The 19,075-nt window shown below is 47.1% G+C and overlaps 1 protein-coding gene across 4 annotated transcripts in view; it reads left to right on the forward strand.

Annotated features, from left to right (window-relative positions):
* Nucleotides 1–45: 45 nt before the first annotated feature.
* LOC116948291 (kinesin-like protein KIF26B) overlaps nucleotides 46–19,075 on the forward strand; it is a 123,410-nt gene continuing 104,380 nt past the window's right edge. For 3 of the 4 annotated variants that reach the window (XM_032964812.2, XM_076071439.1, XM_076071438.1), the window contains exons 1-2: nucleotides 46–450; nucleotides 6,522–6,755. In XM_032964812.2, coding sequence (XP_032820703.2) covers nucleotides 388–450; nucleotides 6,522–6,755 — 297 coding nt within the window. In that variant the 5' untranslated portion in view covers nucleotides 46–387. The remainder of the gene's footprint in view (nucleotides 451–6,521; nucleotides 6,756–19,075) is intronic. The other variant, XM_076071440.1, reaches the window with a different exon arrangement.

Raw genomic sequence — 19,075 nt, forward strand, 5'->3', positions numbered from 1 at the left:
ACCTGGACCTTTAATCCATCATCACCATACACACACACACACGCGGACACGGAGAGGCAGGTACACGTGCGCACGTACACGAGCACGCGCGTGTGCACTTGAGCATGCTGCTCGCTGCGCGGTGACTCGAAGGCGGTGCTGGTGCTCCACGTGCACTCCTAGTGCGTTAAACGGAGCGAGGAGGTCTGTTATTGTCGTCATCTACACAGTGGCGATAGATCACACACAGAACACGCGCGCTACACGCGCTGCTGGCAGGGGTGATGCTGCGTCTGTAGCCTGCACACACGAGGCGCGTGGCGGCTTCTGGAGGGGGTTTATAATCGCATCGAGAAGGCAACCGAAACAACATTTTTTTTTTTAAAACCGTAACCCCAAGACAAGACGATGAAATCCGTGTCGGTGAACAGGGACGGGACGCAGTACGCAACGGAGACCAGGAAACCGGCGGTAAGTTTGTGTTCGCATTTCACGGCGCGCACTCCACATGCGGCAAACGAAAAGCAATGCAATGCACAGCCCTCGCGTTAATCCACTGCTGGATGAAGGGCGCCTCCCGCCGTGTTGGTCGTCGACGGTGTTTGACCGACTATACTTCACCACGCTGGTCCGTACGAGTTGATGAAGGGGTGGAGCGGGAGGCCGGTGAGTACCGATTAAGATATCACGGTCACATTGATGTTAGCCTTGGCTCGGGTTAGGCTGGTTCGCAATGCACTCCGCTAACCACTGCGCCACCGCTCCCCAGACGAGGACAATGTGAAGGAGCAGCGCTGCTATTGCTCGCTCACCCCACTGATGGCGGTAGGGCGCCTACTAGAGGGAGCTCTCCAGAGCCCCTCCAGTAGAGGGTTCGCCAGCGATGCGTCTCGGCGATGTTGGTCGGTGACTGTCGATTGCCCATGATGAGTCTTCACGACCGTTGTGTTGTGTCCGCGCCGCTCATTGCCAAGTAAGGCGCACTCTGAACGGCGCCTGTGCAGTCCACATCGGCGTTCGCTGTGCACCGTAGCCTGCCCGTGCCGTTGGGACCTTGTGCTGTGTGTGTGGTGGCCACGACACTCCCAGGCATCTCCGTCCTGAAGCCGTGTTTTTTTGCGATTGAATGTCAGCGAACGAAGCCACAAGACATCGCTCTTGGATACGTGTACACTCTTTAGTATGCAGCCATGTGAGGATCCGTTTGAATGTAATAAAAAATACATCGTCTTTACGCCGCTCTCCCTTCCTCTCGCTCATCATCTCATATGAAAATTAAATAAATCTTCCGGATCGGCCCAAGTGATGTTGTGAGCACACGCTTCAACAGCCATAGCGAGAGGACAGGAACGGTTCAACCTTGTGAGCAATGTAGTCTACCGTGTTATGTGAAGCAATCCAATTGGCTATATCCTGCACAACGCAACACTTTAGCCCATAGAACACTGCACGAAAAGGGAAACGATAATAGGGTCACATATTGGGAAAGGATTGGCGTGAAACGTCGCCCCCTTGTACGCGTTTAATTTTGTTTCGTTCTTGCTGTTATTTGCGCACGGAGCACGGCCACATCCGAAGCGGTCATCCCGCACAGCGTCTTGCTCGCTGGCCTCTGTTGTTGAGAGCGCTCTGTGGCTCGAGTGCGGATGGGGCGCCTCGTCACGCCCGGGTATGACGAGCGCGCGGTCGATGCGGCGCTCCATCAAGAGAGCGCGGCTGCTGTTTCCCCAGCCGCTGCGCGGACGCGCGAAGCATTCCTGAGCAGTCGACCCGCGAATGCGCCGGGGACAGACAGATTTCAATTCCCGAGCGTTCGTCGAATCTCCCAGAGTGCTATGCGTTTCCCATTAAATTATTCAACGGTTTATCTCGAGTAACGATCACCGCACATGGACTTGCGATTCAGATGTATGCTGAACTTCTTTCGCGCCGTACGTAGCCAAACCTGTTCGATTTCTCCGCGCGGCAATTGAAACAATTGGATATTTTTTTTCTCAGAAATTCTCCACCCCACCTCGCCCACCCTCTGTATAACCATCAGCATAAATGAGGGTACACCATAGTTCGCGTGCGGTGGGGTAAAGTGTGGGTAACTCCCACCTATTACAAGACCTCGGGCTAGTGTGGAAGAGTAGGCCAAATATCACCCAGAGGGGCCCGTCTTGAGCTCGTCTTGTGGGAGGCCCCTTCTGCCAACAGTGGCGTGAGCGAGCAATTACAGATTTGGCCCTTTCACATTTCGCCTCGCTGGTTGCCACTTAGTGAGGCACATTCTCGTGATGCTCTCGAAAGGGCTCCTGAGCTGAGAGTTGGCACACGGTATCTCGGAATACATGCACATTACAAAACAAGAGATAGCATTTGGTTCTGGAGGTTGATTGGTTTCACTTATCGGGCACGGTCTTCCTTAACTCTCTAAAACTCCGAGCCACCGCTCCACACGGCAACCCGAGTTCCATTCCCCGCACATGGCCAACATCAGCGGCGAATGAAGCATTTCCTGCCCCCCACCACCTACCCCCTCACCTACCCCCTCACCTACCACCCCACCTACCCCCTCACCTACCCCCTCACCTACCTTCTCACCAACCCCACCACCTACCCCCCTTTTCACTAACCCCACCACCTATCCCCCTTTTCACCAACCCTCAATGACCTGCATGACGACGTATGTTCAAACAATTCCCAAAACCAAAATGCAAATGAGGCCTTCATCCAGCATTGGATTCATCGATGCAATGCTATCTATTATCACTGAACCAATTGATTTGTCTGCGTGGAGTCTGACCCTAAAACCGGTAAATACCATGTTGAAGCTCGCTGATGCAATATACAAATGTATTTGGCGAACTAGCAATTGATTCATTGTTTACCTGGAAGTCCATTGTGAGCCAGAGCGATTGGAAGAGGCTTCGAACCGTAGCGTAATTTGATAAATGGTATTACTCGAAATGTCAAGTCCAGCTTTAATTGTTGCACGGAGAAGACACAGGCGCTGTTAATTTGTAATTAATTGCGGCGTCTCTGCGCGGCTCGCTTCGGGAGCGTTTCTCCGTTCGCTCATTCCCCAGAGCCCTCGAGCGAGACTCGGCGATAGAAACGAGAGGGCGACGATGGTCATGGTGGAGCGGTTGTCGGTTGGCTCCTGCGGCCACGAAGAGAGGCGACAAGCACGCGCGCCCATGGCCTGGCTGGTGATTGGGTGTTTCGCGCTTGTGCGGGTCGCTCAGACAAACACATAAATAAATAAATAACTCGATTAATCCCTTCCAGGGGTGGGGGCGCTTCCTCCAATTAATGGTAATTAGCACAGCAGGCTCGTAATGGTCCAACAAGCCCGAACGTCATTTATTCATTTGTGTGTTTCCGGAAAATCCTTTAGTGCCGTCCTTTAGTGCGAGTGCGTACTTGAAGAGGGGAGCACCAGCAAGCACGTGACGTCGGTGTGATGTCGCTGTGATGTGGTGGTGATGTAGGTGTGATGTCAGTGTGATGTATGTATGATGTCGTTGTGATGTATGTATGATGTCGCTGTGATGTAGGTGTGATGTCGTTGTGATGTATGTATGATGTCGCTGTGATGTAGGTGTGATGTCAGTGTGATGTCGGTGTGATGTCGGTGTGATGTAGGTGTCATGTCGCTGTGATGTCGCTGTGATGTCAGTGTGATGTATGTATGATGTCGCTGTGATGTATGTATGATGTCGCTGTGATGTCAGTGTGATGTATGTATGATGTGGTGGTGATGTAGGTGTGATGTCGCTGTGATGTATGTATGATGTGGTGGTGATGTAGATGTGATGTCAGTGTGATGTATGTATGATAACGCTGTGATGTAGGTGTGATGTCGCTGTGATGTATGTATGATGTGGTGGTGATGTAGGTGTGATGTCAGTGTGATGTATGTATGATGTGGTGGTGATGTAGGTGTGATGTCGCTGTGATGTATGTATGATGTGGTGGTGATGTAGGTGTGATGTCAGTGTGATGTATGTATGTATGCTGTGGTGGTGATGTAGGTGTGATGTCAGTGTGATGTATGTATGTATGCTGTGGTGGTGATGTAGGTGTGATGTCCGTGTGATGTATGTATGATGTGGTGGTGATGTAGGTGTGATGTCAGTGTGATGTATGTATGATGTCGCTGTGATGTAGGTGTGATGTCGCTGTGATGTATGTATGATGTGGTGGTGATGTAGATGTGATGTCAGTGTGATGTATGTATGATGTGGTGGTGATGTAGGTGTGATGTCGCTGTGATGTATGTATGATGTGGTGGTGATGTAGGTGTGATGTCAGTGTGATGTATGTATGTATGCTGTGGTGGTGATGTAGGTGTGATGTCAGTGTGATGTATGTATGTATGCTGTGGTGGTGATGTAGGTGTGATGTCCGTGTGATGTATGTATGATGTGGTGGTGATGTAGGTGTGATGTCAGTGTGATGTATGTATGATGTGGTGGTGATGTAGGTGTGATGTCAGTGTGATGTATGTATGATGTGGTGGTGATGTAGGTGTGATGTCAGTGTGATGTATGTATGATGTGGTGGTGATGTAGGTGTGATGTCGTTGTGATGTATGTATGATGTGGTGGTGATGTAGGTGTGATGTCAGTGTGATGTATGTATGATGTGGTGGTGATGTAGGTGTGATGTCAGTGTGATGTATGTATGATGTGGTGGTGATGTAGGTGTGATGTCAGTGTGATGTATGTATGATGTGGTGGTGATGTCGCTGTGATGTATGTATGATGTGGTGGTGATGTAGGTGTGATGTCGCTGTGATGTATGTATGATGTGGTGGTGATGTAGGTGTGATGTCAGTGTGATGTATGTATGATGTGGTGGTGATGTAGGTGTGATGCCAGTGTGATGTATGTATGATGTGGTGGTGATGTAGGTGTGATGTCAGTGTGATGTATTATGATGTGGTGGTGATGTACGTGTCATGTCGCTGTGATGTATGTATGATGTGGTGGTGATGTAGGTGTGATGTTGCGGTGATGTCGGTGTGATGTCGCTGTGAGGCTGCTGGGGTGTGTGTGAGATGTGTGAGATGTGTATGATGTCAGTGGGATGTCAGTGCAATGTCACGGTAATGTCGCGGTGATGTCGATGTGATGTCGCTGTGAGGCTGCTGGGGTGTGTGTGGGGAGAGCTACATTTGGTTCACCGGGTGCCACGCGACATGATGATTACGGTTTGTCACCAGGTGCCATGATTTCCGGTTACACCTGCACTGTAGCTAGAAATTATTGAGCAAGGATGGTGCTTAATTCCCATTCTTGGCCCAACATTCCACGTTACCCCCGAATACCCAGCTCAGATATGCGTTGTGTGCACTCCCACAGCAAGTGGACTGGACACTTGCGGGACAACTTAAATAGCCAATGAGATATGAGATTTCTTACTCCAACGTGTAACTGAGGCCCAAATACTGCCTGCTACTGCTGATACCCGTGTGATTATTGATTTGCATTCACTCCTGTTTTCTGTGCATCGATTATTTCTGTTCTCTGCGGTTGTGTGTGGATGGGTAACGCATGAAATTGTCTCACGGAACTTGAACATTTATAATATTATCCGTGTCTTTTTGCATGTAAGAAGAATCGCCTATAATTGACAGAAATGTCATACTATTTTCCCTTATATGTAGATGACTATGCTTAATAATAAAAGTAATTTCCTTGGATGTACACGAACAGCCTGGTTGTCAATCCACTGTTGGACGAGGACCTGCTAGGCCATGTCGGTTGTGAGGGTTCCATCCATTCTTCTGTCCACGGTGCCCATAGAACCTGGTATTTGTGCATGGTCGTGGTGACCCATCACAGCATTACCTCGTCTCAACCCTGCTTAGCTTTTGAGGTCAGATGGGACCGGGCACATACCGAGTGCTTTGGTGGTCATAGACAATGTCCATGGATAATCGTGGGTAATAGCTTCCACTATTCGCGACTCCCCAAATCACCACAGATAACAGACGTTTCACTGTAATTACATTCCCAATAAAGCGGTGTGGGATTGATCCAGCCCAAGCTATTGTGCCACGGTGTCGCGAGGCATTTCTTCGGCACGCAGAAATTAATTCGTGTAATTTCGGTGAAGTAATGAAATACGTCAATCTTCCTGCATGGCAGCTGAAACGGCTGGCAAGTTTCTTAAAGCGTGGTCTCTCCCACCTCTTCCAAGGCGTCTGACCAGCGTGGAAGAGTAGGCCAAGTTAGCCTAGAGTGGATGCTCCCGAGGGCCCTCTAGTGGAGGACCTTCCACCAGCAGTGGCGATGTCAAGCAATTGCAGGGCTGCACCTTTAACCTTTCACTTTTTAGTTTGTTTTTGTTGTTGTTGCGAGCTGGGTGATTTTCTGACGAGACAACTTGCATTTGTAGAGCGGCGTCTAAATGCAGCCGCATCTCAAGGCTCCGTAAAGCAACGGCAGCAGCGTGGGACATGGACAGCCAGGTTAATAAGGAGACGCCGCTGCGGCTTTACCTTCTTATATGTTCATTTGATCAAACTTTCGCCGCGCGCGGACAAACAGGCGTCGTCGGATGGCAGCCAGCCCCAGGCGAAGGGCGCCGCCGCCGCCGCCGCCGCCGCCTCCCCGGACGATCGCAGCGGCCTCAAGAGGCCCACGCCGGAGGGGGCCGGTGCCGTCCCGGGGGCCGGAGCGTGGGCCGGCGAGGAGGCCAGGGTGGGGGGGGCCCCCGCCTGGTGCGCCGTGTGCGGCCCTCGCCAGGGGGAGCCGCGGAGGAAGCTCGCCTCGCCCGCCAAGGTCAGCCCAGCCCGTGACCCCCATAGCGTGTGTGTGGACCTCGTTCAGAAAAGGGGCTTGTGGGGCATTGCGGGTTCGAAAGAAACTCTAAATCGGAATATTTATGTTATGCTGGAGGAATCCGATGAGCTATGAAGCTCTTTTTTTCACAGTTGACATGTAAGCAGCCGGGGCACGACAAGGTCGATGGTGAATAAGCGTGACGGTACGATCCGACTTCTGATCGAGCTCTCTCTCTCCGGGAATGTTTGAGAATAATCTCTGACGCCCATGGCGTGATCGTCACCGGCGCTAGCTATTGTTTACCAGCAGTGTTTGACTTGGCTATAAGAATTCAGATGCGGGGCTGAGCCTTAAGCAAGGAGGGAAAGGGATGGGGGTGGGGGTTGGGTCACAGCTCCCACCAGCCCCACCAAGACGTTCAGTTTCGGCAACTGTGCGAAACCGTGAAAAGTCAGAACGTGATTTTTGTCCTCAAGATTGTTTTCATCGCGGCCACAAAAGCCGGTATTTTCCAGTCTCTCCGCGTCTCTTCACAGGGGATAATTATTGGTTGTAAATAATGTTCGTTATCAGCTATTGTCTGTCCACTGCTGGATGAAGGCCTCCCCCATACCGCCACCACCCCTTCACGGGCCAGAGCTGCAGCCGTCCGTTTCACTACCGCCCTTGAACTGACCTCATCGCTCCATCTCGCAAAAAAAAAAAACCTGGATTCATTATAAACGTAGAGGAAGAAAGAATTATGTTAGTGGTATAGACCTTCTGTAAACACAATCTACACACGCACACACACACCGAGTGAAAAATGGGATTCCAGTGATAACATTCACTTGTGACTTGAGTCTAATGCAGCCTGTAACACAGTGAAGGACTTCAAAGGAAACACTTTAAACCCTTAAAATGGGGTAGGGCATTGAATGCTATCTCTTAGAAAAATGGTGTTGATTTTTTATGTTGTTATTATTCGCTCGTATTAATGGAGCAAGAATATTGGTAACTGTATGCATGTATGTTGAACTTATTTCGCATCGTACGTAGCCAACCGTGCTAAACGGAGGCGAAAACTCTGCAAATAAACACAAAATAAGACGGGCGTTCCGTGATGGTATTTGCACACTGAACGGGAATGTTAAGGGCTTGCAAACAAATTGAAGTCCAGTAATTTAATACCCTTTACATGCCGTGAAATATTATCGTCAGCTGGCCAGCGAAGTACCGCACAAGCAACCTAACGAGTCACTGCGAGCAAGGTTTCCCAAACGACTGTCAGCGTAACCCGCCGCGCTCCATCTTTCCCCGTCTACAATTTGCTCCCCATTCAAATACAAATTAACTTGTTCCACGCTGCACGCGCCCGATGATTGTTAAACATGCCACACGGGAGCAGCGCCAAGCAATGAACACTTTGCTTCACGTGGAAAACGCGCGCGCACACATGCAGCACCCGGATCGGCTCTCTATTAGCGCAGACAGCGTTAATTGCTCAGAGCTTCACATGGGAGTTGTTTAAAAATCATCGGGCGTGTGCAGCGCGGAAGGACTTAATTTTAATGGGGGGGGGGGGGAAATTGGTAAACACAAGTAGCGCCGACTGGAGCTTGGGAAATCCTGCTTTAGAGTAACCATTCCATTTATAACATCAAACGCGCCCTTCGTAAAACTGGGTTGATCCAGCGACGTTCCGTATCACGCTCCGTATGACTCGTGTGTGCTTGCTGAACGTGTGGCTACAGGCGCGCCAACGTGTCAACAGTCCGCGGGAGTCGCGTGGAGTCTAAACTCATTTTAGAGAGCACATTTGTGCTCTCTAAAATTTCCCTTTTGGCTCGAGTGGGGGAGTCAAAACATTGAGCCAGTACCGCCAATAATCTGGGTTTGAATATGTTCAGCCACCTGTGATTAAAGCGGGGTCTCAAGTGTAGCGGTGATCTCATGGTCTGGTCACCAATGGCTCCACAACAACAATAAAAACATTGGGTTGACTGCCATGCGACAAACACCCATGGTTTGGATAAGAGGTTGCTTGAGGGGATCTCTGAAGTAGTTCTGTGATATCACGTTCCGTGGAGCTCTTGTCTAATATGATTGTTCTGGATGGATAGACTATTGTCTTCTACTGTGAAACCACTGCAGAATGTGTCTCTGAAATATGGTGTATTCACGACAGCCTTACATTATGTGAATGGCGCGAATACCAAATGTACACGACGTTTCGACTGCAACACAAGCAATCATCATCAGGTGTGAAAACCACATCAAGAAAATTTGAAAAAAGTGGCGGTTTTTTAACGTTAGCACGTTTTAACGTTTCCCTTCTACGTGACTTTACCGATAGAACCAAGAATATATTGCCAATTTGATTGAGTCCTGCGGTCTTTCGTGCGATATTGTAGCAGCCCTGCGAGTATCACCTTCCCCCACCAATAGAGCACTTCCACTTTGAACCCTGACGAGTCGATGGACAACTCCCACGACATGGGTTACAATTGTGTGGCACATACCTGACCAGTTTATGAGATTTAATAATAGTCACGATATATGTATTGACAGTGATCATTTGCGTGATGATAAATGTTAACACGGGGGAGCGATCGGTGGCATAGTTGTTAGTGTGCTGTGCCATGAACCTGGCTACCTGAGTTCGATTTCTGACTGTGACTAACATCAGTGGGAAGTGATATGTGAACATGGTCTGAGCTCACCTGCCTTCACCAACCTGCACTGACAAGAGTGGTAAAGTATGGTCAAGCGACCCCTGTCTCTGACAAGGACTGGGGAGGCCGTAATCCAGCAGTGCATTGCAAAAAGGGCTCCATATAATGATATATTATATATTATTATTATTATTGCTATGTTTGGGTATACAGTATTTGGAGCGTATGTGGCATCATTATCCTTCTCTACAGAGTGAGCTCTCATTTGAGCATTCCTTGGAATCCCGAGCAAGACCCAATTGTGTGTCTAGACATCGGGACAAAATTGCCCTGCAGGCAAAGCATAGCTAGTGCACTAACTCTACGGGATTACTTTTCAGGATATAATACAATATCGTTGATCTTAAAAGCGACTCAGAAATCGCAATGAAATATCAGAATGGTACAGGAAGCGTCTCTCGGCATAAGCAGGGCACCTAGAGTGCCCAATCGCACCCGTTAATAATCAGGAGCGCGCGCAGAAATGGGACAAGTCCACGCGGCTTAAATTCCTGGGCGAAATGTTTGTTTCTTGGTCCATGATCTGAATTTCCATGTCTTTTTTGTACATGCAGGGTGATCCAGTTGTAGACATCCCACTAAAACACTGCATTCATTTCTGAATAACCTTCACACCACTGCTCCCACCAATCTCAGTGCACTTCTAAAATAAATATAAATAAATATATAAACATACATTAACACTGTGGTGGAGCCGTCGCGTACACAATCTACAATCACCATTTGATAATTAAGGAAGTGGGGTAATTAGAAATCAGTGGAGTAATTAGAATTAGTGGGGTATCTATGATTGTAATATTTTTCTCCCTCTCCCTCGACAGCAGTGTTCTCCATTGCAAGGCCCATGGCCCACTGGCGGCCCCTGGTGGCCTCTAGTGGGGCCCCTGATATGCGGCCCCCAACAATACACAAAGGGTGACACCCCCCCCGCCCCTCATCATCATCGTGCTGCTGTCAAAACCCAATGGTTTTCAAATGTGTGACGATGTCTTATAGGCGAAAGTGTTCCCCCTCTGAAAATATTGAAGAACACCCATCTACAGACTATATATATAAATTTGTGATGAGATGACGACGATGATGATTGTTATCATCCAATGTTAAGCAGGACACAAACTTTTGAACATTTTCCAGCTGCAGTTTTTCCATAATGTTGGGGCAACGCAAAGCAAAAAAGCCCCTTTCGAAGAGATGCAGCGTAAGAAAGAGGCGATAACGGCATGAGTTTTGAACGTTTCCCCTAAAAGCAAGCAGTAGCCCTCTCGGACATACCTAAGCTGTATGTGTCTGCCATTAAAATTCTGTCGGACACATTTAACTGAGCCCCGACTCTATTGTGCAAGCAATCTGCTTCTCTCAGCCACAGCATTAAAGGCAGCGCCTCGCATGAAACCAACGTGGAGCACTATTCATTATAAATCTTGTCTATAAAATGTCTGCGGTGAATAAATCGGCCTTCAACGCATTCCTAGTAATTCACTATGGGGGAAGGGGAAGGGGGGGGGGGAATTATATGTGTTTTTTATGTTATGTTTTTATATATTATGGGGTTCGACTGAAAAGGAATTAAGCAACGGAGCCGCAGACGTGTGCTTATCGTGCTGATGCGTGGTGGTGGTGGTGGTGGGGAGCGGCGTAATTGAGGGCTCGGTGCTGTGTGGGGAAGAAAGCGCAGCCGCAGCTGTTTCCAGCCGCATACTTGAGGGCCGAGACTGTCATGACGAGATGTTGCTCCGTGATATGTGCCACCCCCCCCCCACCCCCTTCACTGCACACCCTAAAAGCAAAACATACATGCTACGGGTCCAATTTGTGTTGAACAGGAACAGTCAATTTCAGCAATGCCGAGGGTTTTCTGATGGAAGGGGTTTGAGTTGTTTCCCAAACAGTCTCGGTCGTGTGTAATGGTCGCCACTCTAGGCAATTGGGAAGAGTTTCAGATTGTCTCTTTTGGGGAGTAACCAAAAGAAGCCACTGACGGGGGGGTCCACCTTACTTCTGTGTTGATATAATCCAGAAACTCACAGAAAGGTGAGCCGACGTTTGTTGATTTTGGCAATTAAGTGAGAGGGGGAGGGGGCCTCTTAAATGCGGGAGCCAAGCAGATTTGGCGAAATGTTCTGGTCCCCAGGATTGACGAAATGAGGGCGAATTTATGATGGCTGCAACGTGAGCCACTCGCGACGGAAGAGCATGGGATGGAGGGCAGATAGATTGGGTGGGGGGTTGAGGGATACTTTCTGTTTTGGTGACCCAACCTGAAGCAAAACTTCTGCTGATGAAATGCTCTTTTCACAGCATACACGCCACCTGGCACGGGATGCATTGAGCTCCAATTTGATCGGTAAAATGAGCCAGTTTAATTTGTACAGGGCATCCTGTGTGTCCAATGAAATTAATCGACCGATTGTTAGTTTCGTGTGAAATTCGCACCAACTTCTTTGCCGACGCCAGGCCACTGTGTCACGTGTCACGTTCAGCACATTGGAGTTGTGCTCACCCCCTATGGGTTAGCGCGCGTGAGGTTGATTCTAAAGTGAGATAGTCCTTCTTGATTTCACATCGCTTTTTTTCTTGGTTTAAATGTATACTCACACCTGGGTGGCCAATGGGTTAACAAAGTAGACCGTTGTGCTCAATTTAGCGATTCTTATCTGCCCTCTGACCCCTGATATATTGTGTAATGGGATACCTTGTAAAACGGCTAATTTGTGCAAACATGCAAAAGTCTCAAGACTTTTCAACGCACACCACCATGTCCCATTAACGTGATGTGCCCATTAATGTAATCTGCACATTTTCTTTTTATGTAGGCCACAGCTAAGAAATAATTCCACAAACGTTTTAAGAAGTGATTCTGGGCTGTTTCAATGTGTCAAAACTGTTCAATCCAGCTTTTTTTACCTAATGATGATGGCAACCTATAATTGATTGCCATGATTGTGAGCTTGACCGTGGTTCGCATTTACAATTAAATCTTCATACTGCAGAGGGAACATGATAACGAGTTTTGATCTGGATGAACAAAGTGACGGGGGGGATTACAACTACCAATTGGGGAACTCGCCACAGGCTGCACTAATGCACTGTCCAAAACGCTTGTGGATAGCAGAAGTTCTCTTTAAGAATTCCGTGAGTGGGTAAACGGTGACCGTGGGGTTGATTGGAAGACCATCGGAGTAAAACGCTACATGGTGACTTGGATGGACAGGCCACGTGTGTGTGCGTGTTGAACTTCTTTCACACCGTACGTAGCCAAATGTGCTAGTCGGAGGCAAAAGGTGGCCAAGAAGCTCTCCAAAAAGCGCGGCTAAGTCTTGTTGCGGCAACGTTGATGTCGACTCGACATTGATGGCCGCCGCTCGTCGTGGGGATTTTGTAAAGTGCCCGGCTCTCTCGTCCTGCCGGGATTACAGTGATGCCTGTCCCGATTGAGGCAATCACAACGGTAGCTTTCCCTTCACATACTCGACCGGTGTCTCATCAACAGAGTGAGCAGTGTGTGGCTTTTAAGTCTCAATGAGTTTCTTTCATACACGCAGGGTCACGAAAGGTTTTTGGACGCCCCCGGGCAATATACAAAATGAGGCCCCTTCTGAGGCCTGGCTTGGCTTTTTCTGAGGCCCTCTTGATATCTGAAGCCTGGGGAAAACTGCCCCACCTGTGCCCCCTCTCCGCGAGGGTTGCCAACTCCTGAGGTTCAAACATCCACGTTTCATCATGGGAAGAAGAATATTTAGCAGAAAAAAAAACTATTTGCAAACTATTCTTGGTTCTTTCGGTAAAGTCACGTATTATTTCCCTTCTACGTTACTTTACCGAAAAAAACAATAATATGAATCCCTGCAGTCACAATAGCTTTAAATCGAAATTTATTTGCAAACTATTTTTATAAGGCCCACTGAGCTAAATGTCTTTTTCATAAGCAACCTGGCCACAAATGAAAGCTTATCATGTGGAAATTTATAGCAGCCAAATACTCTAAATACACGTTTCTTAATGTGGAGAGAAAAACGGGTGGAAGCGGAGAAAAAATCCACGTGACCTCCGAGAGAACATGCATGCTTCAAATATATAGGGTCAGGGTCGGGATTAAACTCATGGCCTCCTGTATACCAGACGAGATAATTAAACGTTTGCCACCGTGGCTCCCCATGAAGAGAGGGAGAACTATATGCTGCAAATGCATGATTCTGAGTTGTGTATTATCACACAACTGACAACACAACAGGCCTCCTAATATCCCTGGAAGACTTAGAGATATCCTAATACTGCAAACTCAACAAGAGGACTATGCTCAGAAAACTTGGACCTGTGGCAATCCTACACTCTACAAACACGTCAATACCCATGGCCCACATGTTTAAGTTTACTCAGACTGAATGCTTGTGTTCCTCTAATAACAATAATAATTCAGATTTAAGGTGGGTACATTTCTCCATCAATAAGGATACTACCGTGGTGTAATGATCAGCAGACTCATCTTGCAATCCAGAGGTTGCCGGTTTGATTGGATCTCCCGGCCTGGCATTTTAGTTAATGGGTAAGTTTTTTTGTTAATACCCCCCACACCCCTGTTCACCCAGAAGTGGATAAACTGTAGTTAGTCGATCGACAGGTCACTTGCGTTGTGGTACCTCTTCAAAGACATCTGGCTAGAATACCCAAGAGACTGGCTCTCCAGAGCTCGTTCTGTTGGAGACCCTTCCACCAGGACTGGCGTGAGCCAGCGATTGCAAGGGCAGTGCCTGCAGCTCGACCCTCGCTGCCACCGCCGTTCTGCTCCGGGTGGCTTTACACTCCGTGAGTCCTGCGCCTGCACCTCTCCTTCACGACTGTGTTGTGAAAGCTCTTCACGCACACACTGCCTATTCAAGAAATGGAGCAAACCCGATGGCCCCATTGTTGTATTTATTCCTGGTATTTAAAATTATTCTTTTTTGAATACTATTTTGGAGCGGCTATTTTTTTGTAATCGGTGTATACAAGTGGAATGTTCAAGTTTTCAAAGAAAGGGAGACGCCTGCCAAAACGCGTGCCTCGGAGTTTACAGGGTTCATTAAAATCCCACTGAAAAAATGCACCAAAATACTGGGTCCCCCTCCCAGCCACGGCAATTTTAAGCTGCGGCGCTCGCGCGGTTACATCTCAAAGCGCTGCGAAGCATATTTCCTGATATTCAATCGTCGAGCCATGGGGGAACCCCACCTCCAGCGCAAGGTTAAAAAAAATCTGACTGCACAAATCATCTGGAATGCGCATCGCCAGTCTATTGCCACTCAAAGTGAAGGACAGTGCCAGGTCCGCCTCTGCGGGGCTGATCAAGTCGCATCTCGACCCATCGGCGGCAGGTACGGCTGCCACACCGGCTTTTGGGGATTCGGCCTGGGTGGTCTCCCTTTCTCTCGGGCAGAATTGCACTCTCGTGAATTGCACCCGTATCAGGTTCATCTCTCTCCTCTTTTTTTTTAGCTTCTTTTGAATAATGCTCCAGGCAGTTCCGCCTTTTCCCAAGTCCGCCCGTTTTGTTCCGTTGTGGGGCATCACGCGTAATTGCCGTCTGCGAGTCTACGGCTCACAGTTTTTTTTTCTAATTCATCTATTCTTTCGGTCTTTGCTGCTGCTGCTGCAGCAGCAGTGCTGTGCTCGTACAGTGCCGTGCTCCTGCAGCACCGGCGTTCTAAGATCCGGCCAGCGACGATGACTGTTACACGCTGGAGATGGCGGGGAAAGTCAGTCATGGGTGGAGAGCAGAGCGGTGGGGTGGGTTGGAATGAGTGGTGGGGTTGGTTTCCAAGTCAAAATACAGAGCAAACTTGTACCTGTACCTAATGTCTTCTGGCATCTCTTGCCATCACATGTTTTGCGCTGTGTTTTTTTTATATGTGTGTGTTTTATGTGACTGTTAGACTAAAGTATAACGTTTATATGCACCTGTACCTACCTTTTTTCAAGTTACACTTTCACTGTTTTTCATTTGTGTTTCGTTTATGACAGTTAAATGTATTAGTTGTGCGATATTCGTTAAGAACCTCGCCCTCGTTTTCACTATTTGACGTTTGTTGTTGTTATGTTGTTGCTGTGCTCACCCACTACGATGATTACAAATATTCCTCGTCAAATAGCTGTGAAATTGGCGAAACAGAATCATCCCAGGAGGGCCTGGGTTTCGATTCTTACTTTGACGCCTGCTGTATATTTGGAGTTTGCGTGTCTCTCTCACCGTGGTGGTCGTGTGGATTCTTTCTCCGGATCCTCCGGTTTTCTTCTCCGCATTTAACATCAACATGCGTTTAGAATATTTGACTGCGATACATTTCTATGTGATAAGCCTCTCCGTTGAGCCATCATTTGTGGCCAGGTCGCTGCGCTTCTGAAAAAAAAAGCTGGTGAAAAAAACACAGTTTAGTTTTAGTTTATCCGTGTAGCAAACCTAAATAAATAAAACCTCAAAACTCCCTCGTGCAAAAACCGGTGTGCCCCGTAGCTAATTATGAACACGTGTGTCCTTGGGAGTGGTGGTGGACTTTGCTGCATGTAGGCGAATGTAGTAATTGCACGCCTTTTTACATTTTCCGACTGCTTTGTATACACTTGGAAAACCCCCTCTGGATCGCGCTGCTGCCAGTCACGGACACTCTACCCTCATTACTACACATTCAGTGCAAGAGTTAGGTTATTAAAAAGTTGTTTTTGTTGAATCAGCAAGTATTAATAATTCCAAAGTAAGTCTTGGTAAATGCATTCAATTGCAATGACAATGTTTGAACCCACTTCGTCTATATTCTGGTTTTGTTGTTTGCACAGAATGTAGTTTGATGAAAAAAATGCTGTTTTTGCAGTCCATTCGTGTGTAAAATAACGTCAGGTTGTTCGCATGCTTTATATTTCTGCGACATGAGCGTAGAACCCTTGTGGCGTCCACGACCCTTATAATCCAGCGGCGTTTTCCCTTTGTCACACGATTGGAGTACAGAGTGAAACTTGCAGAGATCTGCACACTCCCCTCATGCGCGACTCATTATTATCCACGACGCCTGGTATCAATTAACCCGAGATGATTCGCAACTACTCCGCTATTATTACCTGCGCGGTGTTTTTGTGGCTATGAGGAGTTGTGTGGAAAATTCAGATCCATGACCGTGGGTAAGAGATCCAGAAGTGGTCAGCGCACACACTATGTTCGGCCAATTAATGATCCAATTTTTTGTATGTACTTATAGGAGGCGCATGGAAAAGTCATCCTATTATCTGCAATGATCCACGGGTAAAGGCAGATCAGTCGAGTTATTTTCCCCAGATAAATGGAGGTATTAGGGTCTTCCCCAATAGTGCCAACCTACATAGGCACAGCTAAGAGAGGTTTTGCTGTAAATCTAAAAAAAATGTGCGAATAAACTGTAAAGAAAAAGACCAAAAAAAACCTGACGAAAGCATAACGGAGAGGAAGGAAAATAAAAACTGTCATGTGACAGAAAGTAGTTTATCAAATGCCGCTTATATATGTGTCTGGCACATAAAAAATTGGAGCAGCACCATATTTTTGATTTGCCGAAGCAAATTGATTCTGCTGGCACTGCAAGTTTTTGATTCATCGTCAGTGTATGATGTCGTTTGGATCGCACGCACGCACGCATCGGTTTTCCCCAAATACTCCCGAGCAGCCGGCAGCCTTTTGCGGCGCGTTATCTCCCAATCACCCGGTCAATATCGGATATCTCAGAAGTGTGAGAACATTTTATTTTCAGCACGGACAGGTAGGGGCTCCATGAAATAGCCGGTGCAGTGCTATTGATTGCATGCTCGTTTCATCCACGGCCGGTTATGTGTTGCCAGGAGTGAATTGCAAATGTGCCAAGTGAAGCCTACAAAACACAAACCACTTAATGTCACATTTCGAATGCTGTTTATACTTTCTGTGTAATATTACGAACAAGGCAAATTGTGGCGGAAGGAGTTTCAAGCTGGGAACGTCTCACTCTAGGTGCCAGTGCTGAATTTCAGTTGGAACCGTCCGGAATGCCATTCGGGGAATTATTCTGGCACGACACATCCGTCTGAACTTTTTTTTGCATCTCATTACCACAAAAGCTGTTCGTAGGATTTTAGGAATATCGGGTACAATAATATAAGAATATTCTGGCTAAGAGTACCCTTATACTCCAGTGGTAGTGCCTTATGCCGATAATCCATAATCCAAGCCCTGGTTGGTGCCCGTTTCCATTGGCTCCACCGAGATGCAACGGCCCTGCTCCCAATACGAGAATGGAACCCCCAATGGCTTAATGTCAGCAGTGTGGGGGCAGTACAAAAATGACAACATTGTCAGCGTCCGCCTCGTGTTTCATTTACAAAATTATGAAATGCCACCAGCGAGATCGAGTCCCAGGAAATTATAAAATAGTTCTGAATGGTTAATTCACATCCTCAGTGCTAATAATACGAGAAGTGAATGATGCCCGTAGCATTTTAAGTATCCATTTCAAGTGTGATTACAATTGTTTTAATTGCAGATAAATTAAACAATAAATATTGCCGCAGTCTCCCGATTATGAGATGCCATATTTTTTCCCTGCATTTTAAAGTTTCATAATTCATAATAACGGTTTTTGGGTTAGATCGCGTTTATTTATAAATGTGTCGTAACCCTCCACCACACGACACGGCCAATCAGCAAAAAAAGTGTCACGTTGACAAAAGACAAATAATTCACTACTTTAGCCCACCGGTGTGTTGAAGAGTGAATCCACATTTACAGTTTGAGTACGACGTTTCGCTGGTAAATACTTCCAGCATCATCGGGCAATTCGCCAGAATGGTAAAGCCCTCGCTTGCTCCCGGTTTTATATAGAGCAGCAGGGTGACGTCATCACTTAACTCATATCAGGTGCAGTGATTAGAGGCGGAGGGGGGGGGGGTAATGTAATTATATAATCGATTAGTAATCAGTCATTGGTTATGATTAGTAATGAGTGGTTATGATTAGTAATGAGTTAAAGTTTCCAGTGTCTTATAATCCGGAGAATACAGTAATGTTTTTCCAACCTGCTAATTAACGTTTTAGTGTCAATGAGCAGGCATTATTCAAGAACTTTGGATAAGATTTTCCCAGTTCCATCCAATTGTTTAAATTGATTATATAACGTAATTCGCCATCTTCCCTCGCTTCTTGTACCTATAATGTCCCCAATCAGAACATATTGTCTTTCTTGTTTTCCGTTTTACATGTCCAAAAAAAATTCGTCTTTCTCTATTTACTCTTTATAATTGTATTTTTTGTACCTGCTATCTTGAACACATTCATGTTACTCGTCTTGTCTGCGCATGACATGTTTAACATCTCTTTAAGACTGCATTGTTTTCATTTACTTACGAGAGTATGTTTGAATTTTACTGTCATTCATAATGATTGATTTGAGTTGGTATTCCAGCGTGGACTGAAGAGGCTTGGTTCCTGGACTGTTGTTTAAAAGAAAAGAACTGATCTCATACATTTGTTGACTCATTTCCCACAGTTTTATGTTGGTTCTGTGAGTGTTTTTCTAAGGAAAAGCCTGGATTGATTATTTTCGACTCTTGATGATTGCCACGCACGAACTGCCG

The sequence above is a fragment of the Petromyzon marinus genome, chromosome 33 (assembly GCF_048934315.1).
Source record: "Petromyzon marinus isolate PM22_M1 ecotype Great Lakes invasive population chromosome 33, UKy_Petmar_22M1.pri1.0, whole genome shotgun sequence".
Taxonomy (NCBI): Eukaryota; Metazoa; Chordata; class Hyperoartia; order Petromyzontiformes; family Petromyzontidae; genus Petromyzon; species Petromyzon marinus.